General features: G+C 38.9%; 1 protein-coding gene across 1 annotated transcript; it reads left to right on the forward strand.

The window, feature by feature from the left end:
- Positions 1-6209: 6209 nt before the first annotated feature.
- LOC132351783 (AP-3 complex subunit sigma-2-like) lies at positions 6210-6797 on the forward strand. The gene has a single exon (XM_059901779.1). The coding sequence runs from the start codon at positions 6216-6218 to the stop codon at positions 6795-6797; it is 582 nt and encodes a 193-aa protein (XP_059757762.1). The 5' UTR covers positions 6210-6215.
- Positions 6798-7371: the final 574 nt, after the last annotated feature.

A 7371-nucleotide genomic window follows, 5' to 3' on the forward strand; every position in this document is an offset into this window, starting at 1 on the left:
GTCATAGATTAGTTGACCCTAGGTGCGTGGGTTTATCTCTGGGCTTTCTATCTTGTTCCATTGATCTATGTTTCTGTTTTTGTGCCAGTACCATATTGTCTTGATTACTGTAGCTTTGTGGTATAGTTTGAAGTTAGGGAGTCTGTTTCCTCCAGCTCTGTTTTTTCCCCTCAAGACTGCTTTGGCTATTCGGGGTCTTTTGTGTCTCCATACAAATTTTAAGATTTTTTGCTCTAGTTTTTCCCTTTCTGTTTTCAAATTTTTTTTTGTCTTTAATTTTTGCCAATTTGATTACTATGTGTCTTGGCATGTTTCTCCTTGGGTTTTTCCTATATGGGACTTGCTGCACTTCCTGGACTTGGGTGGCTCTTTCCTTTCCCATATTAGGGAAGTTTTCGACTATGATCTCTTCAAATATTTTCTCTGGTCCTTTCTCTCTCTCTTCTCCTTCTGGGACCCCTATAATGCGAATGTTGTTGCATTTAATGTTGTCCCAGAGGTCTCTTAGGCTGTCTTCATTTCTTTTCATTCTTTTCTCTTTATTCTGTTCCACAGCAGTGAATTCCACCATTCTGTCTTCCAGGTCACTTATCCTTTCTTCTGCCTCAGTTATTCTGCTATTGATTCCTTCTAGTGTAGTTTTCATTTCAGTTATTGTATTGTTCATCTCTGTTTGTTTGTTCTTTAATTCTTCTAGGTCTTTGTTAAACATTTCTTGCATGTTCTTGATCTTTTCCTCCATTTTTTTCCCGAGGTCCTGGATCCTCTTTACTGTCATTATTCTGAATTCTTTTTCTGGAAGTTTGCCTATCTCCACTTCATTTTGTTGTTTTTCTGGGGTTTTATCTTGTTCCTTCATCTGGTACATAGCCCTCTGCCTTTTCATCTTGTCTATCTTTCTGTGAATGTGGTTTTTGTCCCACAGGCTGCAGGACTGTAGTTCTTCTTGCTCTGCTGTGTGCCCTCTGTTGGATGAGGCTATCTAAGAGGCTTGTAGTTATTAACTTTTTGAAACATTTGCTTGCTCAACCTCTCTCTTTCTTTGTACACACACACACACACACACACACATTTTGGCTAAACTATTTAAGAGGTAGTTTACAAGCATCGTGATACTATACTCCTAAATATTTCAGATGTATCTATCAGCAAGTATAGTCTGCTGTATAACCACAATACAACTACCAAACTCAAGAAACTTAACATAGATACAATACTATTATTTAATATACAGCCTATTCAAGTTGTTCCATTTGTCTTAATAATATAGTTTATCATTATATTTCAATGTTTTATTGAAGTATAATTACATACTGTAAAATGCACAGATTTAAGTGTACAGTTTAATGTTTTGATAAATGTGTACCCTCATGTAACCAACACCCCAATCAAGATATAGAGTATTTCTGTAACTCAAGAAAGTTCTTTATTGCCCCTTTATAGTCAACCCTCTTTCCTCTACATCTCTTAGGGGAAACCACTACAGTATTTTTTCCTTATAGATTACATTTGCATAAATTTCACATCCAGTGTGTATTCTTATGTGTTTAGTTTCTTTCTCTCTGGTCTTGGATTCTGGTATCTGTAAATAAAGTTTTATTGGAACACAGCCATGCTCATTCAGTTGTACAGTCTATGATGCTTTCACACGGTAAAAACAGCACTGAGTAGTTGTGACAAGGCTTGCTTATAGTTGCTACTTGGTGTACTACAAATTACTGCAATCCAATTATAACTTAACAGCATTTTGAATGTCATGCTCATTATTGTGACATAGCATTTAATTATTTTTTTTTTATTAACAGTGCCTACTCAACATGTCAAAATAAGGAAAGAAAATTTGGGTTTGAATGTTGTACTTTTATGAAAGAGTGGGGGGTGAATTATTGTTATCAAATTAGATGGCAAAGCATTGTGTTTATTATGCAGTGACACTGTAGTTGTGCTAAACTAATACTATATACATCAATATTATTAGATTAGGCACTCTTTATAATAGTCCCATGCACAGAAAAGCAATTTTCAGAAAAACTGGACATTTTAAAATGGAATATCTCATCGAAACAAAGTTTCTTTAAAAAATTTAAAATATTGAAATAAGGCTGAAGTCAAAGTAAATGCTCATTTTGTTAACCAAGCAAGGAAAACCATTTACCAATGTTGAATTAATTTAATTGTGTTTGATTGCAGCAGATGAAGAAATGTGTCCAGAGAAAATAAGCTTAATTAAGGCTATTAGTCTTTTAGTGAGAACAGTTGCTGGAAGAAGTAAGGACATTGAGGACAACAGATGGAGTAAACATACTTTCCATATTCCTCCCACTGAGTACAATACATCTAAAATCCCTGGATATTATATATTGAAAAACATAAGAAGACTCTGAAAAGTGGAGAGAAGAAGGCAGACTGGATAGGGAGCTTAGGACCCAAAGAATGCTGAGTTCCCTGACCTTTTCTTTCTGCCTCATCTATCCCACACTGGGACTGGAGAAGCTAGCACCCTAACAATGCCAATGGGAACAGACAAAACAAACAAACAAAACAAAACCAAGGAAAGCATGCTCTCTCTAGCCAAAAGGCCTGGAAAAGGGCTACTTAGCAAGACAGAAACTTTTAGATAATAACGGTTCTACTCCAGCCAAGCACCACAGAAGCAGCTGTGGCCGTCTTACCCATCATCAAAACTGGAGTGGAGAGTCTAGGTGTGTAACAAGGTACCCCAAACCACCTGCCATTGTTGTGTCAGAGGCTGAGGGGGGAAACAGGACCTTTGTCCATACTGATTGGCAATGAAGAGCCTGTGGTGTTGGTGAAAATGACATGGGAGCCTGGAATTCATCAACACCTGGTGACCTGGTGTCAGAGAAAGCCTAGAGGAGGGTCAGGTCTTTAACCATCTCCCAGAGAATATGAGACCAACCCTCCTCCCAGTGTCAGTGGGGACCCATCATTAACAAGGACCCTCACCCTTCAAGTAGTCAACAGAATCCTAATGGAGAATCTGCATCTAATTCCACTTGGCAGTAACAAGGTGGAGTTGTTCCCCAACTGGAGTTATGTCAGGGGGAGCTTGCTAAAATACAAGGCTTATATAAGACCCAGAGTCTCACAGCATATGAAATGTCCAGATTTCAAAAGAAAATCACTTGTTATACTAATAACCTGGAAAATCTAAATTTGAATGAAGAAAGACATCATTAGATGTCAACACAAAAATAACACAGATGTTAGAATTATCTAACAAGGATTTTAAAGCAGCCTTCATTAAAAAACTTCCACAGGTAATTGTGAACACCCTCAAAACAAATGAAAAATAGACATTATCAGCAAGAAACAGAAGATATAAAGAAGAATCAGGTGGAAATTCTAGAACTGAAAACTACAATAGCCAAAAAATAAAGTCAATGAATAGTCTAACAGAAGAAAAAGTGTATGTGATGATAGAACAATAGGAGAGAGAGAAAATAGACTGAAAATAAAAGTGAACAGAGCTTCAGGGACCTGTGGGCTATAACAAAAAATCTAACGTTCATGTCATCAGTGTTCCAGAAGGAGAGGAGAAAGAGAATTCAAAGAAATAATGGATTAAGTTTCTCCAAATTTGGCAGAAGATATAAACTTACAGATTCAAGAAGCTGAGTGAACCCCAAAAAGGATAAATCTAAAGACACATCATAGTTAAACTTCTGAAAATTAAAGACAAAGAAGAAAATCTTGAAGGCAGTCAGAGAGAATCACAACAAACAATTTGAATGATAGCAGATTTCTTATCAGAAACCATGGAGGCCAGAAAGAAGTAGCATAGCATTTTTCAAGTGCTGAAATAAGTCAACCCAGAATTCTCTATCCAGAGAAAATATTTTCAGGAATGAAGAAGAAATTAAGACATTCTCAGATTGAAAGGAAAACTAAGAGAATTCATTGCTTGTAGACCTACTGTAAAAGAATGACTAAAAGAAGTCCTCTAAACAGAAAGGAAATGATAAAAGAAGGAAATTTGCAACACCAGGAAGGAAGAAAGAAGAAGAGAATGAACAAAAATGTGAGTAAATATACGACTTTCCTTCTTCTCTTGCATTTTTATAATTATATTTAATGTTTGAAGCAAAAATTATAACTGTGTAATGTGGTCCTCTGTTTATGTAGAAGAAAAATTAAAGCTAATTATGTTATACATGGGGAAGGGTAAATGGACATAAAGGGAAGTAAGGTTTCTATACTCTACTAACACATAAAATGTCGACATTAGTAGACTGTAAGTTATGCTAATATAGTATAATATGCAAAGTAACTACTAATATAGTTATGGAAATAGATAAACTTAAAAACATGGATAAATCAAAATGGAATTCTAAAGAAAGTTTAAGGAACTGACAAAAAGATAGGAAAAAAAAGAAACAAATGAAAAACAGAGAGAGCAAACAGAAAAAAAATAAAATGGCATAATTAAGTCTCAACCTATCACTAAATACAGAAAATGTAAATAGTCTGAATATATTGAATTAAAAGATAGAGGTTGGCATAATAGATTTAAAAAACAAAAAGAAAACATGATCTAACTATTTGCTATCTATAGGAAACTTGCTTCAAATATAATGATATGTGTAGGTTGAAAGTGAAAGGATGAACTGAGATATACTACACAAACACTAATCAAAATAAAGCAGGAGTGGCTATATTAATATCAGATTAAGTGGACTTCAAGGCAAAGAAAACCACTGGAGACAGAGAGTCAATCCACTAGGAAGACACAGGAATCCTACATTTGTATGCACCAAAAAGCCAAGCTGCAAGACTTGTGAAGCAAAAACTGATAGAACTGAAAGGAGAGAGACAAATCCACAATTATAGCCGAAGCCTTTAAAACCCCATCTCAACAACTGACAAAACAGCTAGACAGAAAATCATCAAGGATAGAACTCAACAGGACCATCAACCAAAAGGATCTAATCAATATTTATAAAGCACTCTACCTACCAACAGCAGAATATACATTATTTTCAGGCATCCATGGAACATATGCCAAAATAAATATTTTCCTGGGCCATAAAACAAATCTTGACAAATTTAAAAGAATTGAAATCACATGGAGTGTTCTCTCTAACCACAATGGAATAACACTAGCAATCAAGAACAGGAAGAGATCAGCAGAATCCCCAAACACCTGGCAACTAAAACAGCACACATAAATAATCTGTTGGTCAAGGAAGAAGTCTTGAGACAAATAACAAATACATTGAACTTAGTGAAAATGAAAGCAAAACATCAAAAATTGTGGGGTGCTGCTCAAGCAGTGCTTAGATGAAAATCTGTAGCCCTAAATGCTTACAGACAAAAATGGAAAAGTCCCAAATCAATAATCTAAGCTCTCACTTCAAGAACTTAGAAGATAAAGAGCAACATAAACCCATAGTCGAGGAGAAAAAAAAAGAGCAAAAATCAATAAAATTGAAAACAGACACACAATAGAAAAGTCAATGAGGGCTTCCCTGGTGGCGCAGTGGTTGAGAATCTGCCTGCCAATGCAGGGGACACGGGTTCGAGCCGTGGTCTGGGAAGATCCCACATGCCGCGGAGCAACTAAGCCCGTGCGCCACACCTACTGAGCCTGCGCGTCTGGAGCCTGTGCTCCGCAACAAGAGAGGCTGCAACAGTGAGAGTCCCGCACACCGCGATGAAGAGTGGCCCCCGCTCGCCGCAACTAGAGAAAGCCCTCGCACAGAAACGAAGACCCAACACAGCCAAAAATAAATAAATAAATAAAAATTAAAAAAAAAAAAAAAAAAAAGTCAATGAAACATAAGTTTTTATTTGAAAAGATCAATAAAATAGACAAAACTCCAGCAAGATTGACAAATAAAAAGACAGGAGAGAAATTTCTATTATCAGTTTGAAACAAAGGATCACACTACAGAGTTTGCATACATCGAAAGAATAAGAGAATACTCTGAGCAACCCTAGACCCATAAATTTGACAATTTTGATGAAATAGATTAATTCCGTGAAAAGTATATAAACTACTCCAACTCATCCAATGAACAGCCCAATAACGACTCATGAAATTAAATTTATACACACACATATATATGTATACACACATATTAATCAAATAGAATAAAACCCCAGAAATAGTTCCATATAAGTATAGCCAGGTTGTAGTGGAAGGAGAGGCTCTCTGGAAGCAGCTGGTGGAGAAAGGAGTGTGGCGGGCAAAGATGATTCAGGCAATCCTGGTTTTCAATAACCACGGGAAGCCGCGGCTTGTCTGCTTCTACCAGCGTTTCCCAGAAGAAATTCAACAGCAGATTATTCGAGAGATCTTACATCTAGTTCTCAAACGGGATGACAACATCTGTAACTTCTTGTGGGGTGGAAGTTTGATCGGTGGGTCTGACTACAAACTGATTTATCGGCATTATGCTACCCTCTACTTTGTATTTTGTGGGGATTCATCAGAGAGTGAACTTGGGATCTTGGACCTCATCCAGGATCTTGTGGAGACTCTGGACAAGTGTTTCAAAAATGTTTGTGAATTGGATTTGATCTTCCATATGGATAAGGTGCGCTACATTCTTCAGGAGGTGGTGATGGGCAGGATGGTGTTGGAAATAAACATGAATGAAATCGTGGCTCAGACTGAAGATCAGAACAGGCTGGAGAAATCCGAGGGTGGCCTTTCAGCAGCGCCCGCCCGGGCCGTGTCCACCGTGAAAAACATCGGCCTGCTGGAGATACCTCGGATTATCAACACTGGCGATCTCAACATCAAGGTCCCCAACCCATCGCAGTTTGTCTGAGGGTAGAAGACGGCTGAACTGAGTCCTTGGAACCAGCAAAGCCGAGCCAGTCCTGCAGCAAAACCCGATGTGTGCCCTAGAGGAGTCCCGCCTCGGGCCCTGGCCGCTGCTGTCCCGAAGCGGGAAGGAGTCCTGTGTCCACTGCCAGCCTGTGCTTGCTTCTCACATGTGTGGCCTTGCCCCTCTCTGCTACACGCGGCCACTGCAGATGTGAGGGGTCCTGGCTTCCTCAGTGGGGTGCAGGTGCCCAAGCCACTCGCCCCCTTTACCTGCCACGTGCAGCCGCTCCCAGGGATTGCAGACTGTCGTGAGAACAGACCCTCACCACGAGGATGTTCTCCGACTAGAGTCTTCAACCTTAGCACCGCGAGGCTCCCTGAGGTCCTGTAGCATTGACTTCCTTGGTGAGGTGCCGTAGCTAGAAAAGGGCTGACCCTCTAGATCTGGGGATGTGGTGAGTGGCAAACAAGGGCAGGATGTCATGAGGTCCAGAGTTGCCTACTGGCTCTACTAGAGTTGGCACACCCAGGATCCTTTTGTATAGCCACGCTGTCTCATCACCACCTCCTGCGGC

The sequence above is a fragment of the Balaenoptera ricei genome, chromosome 17 (genome assembly GCF_028023285.1).
Source record: "Balaenoptera ricei isolate mBalRic1 chromosome 17, mBalRic1.hap2, whole genome shotgun sequence".
NCBI lineage: Eukaryota > Metazoa > Chordata > Mammalia > Artiodactyla > Balaenopteridae > Balaenoptera > Balaenoptera ricei.

Excerpts from the sequence above, each read along its gene's own strand:
- LOC132351783 (XM_059901779.1), top strand. The coding sequence starts at position 6,216 with ATGATTCAGGCAATCCTGGTTTTCAATAACCACGGGAAGCCGCGGCTT.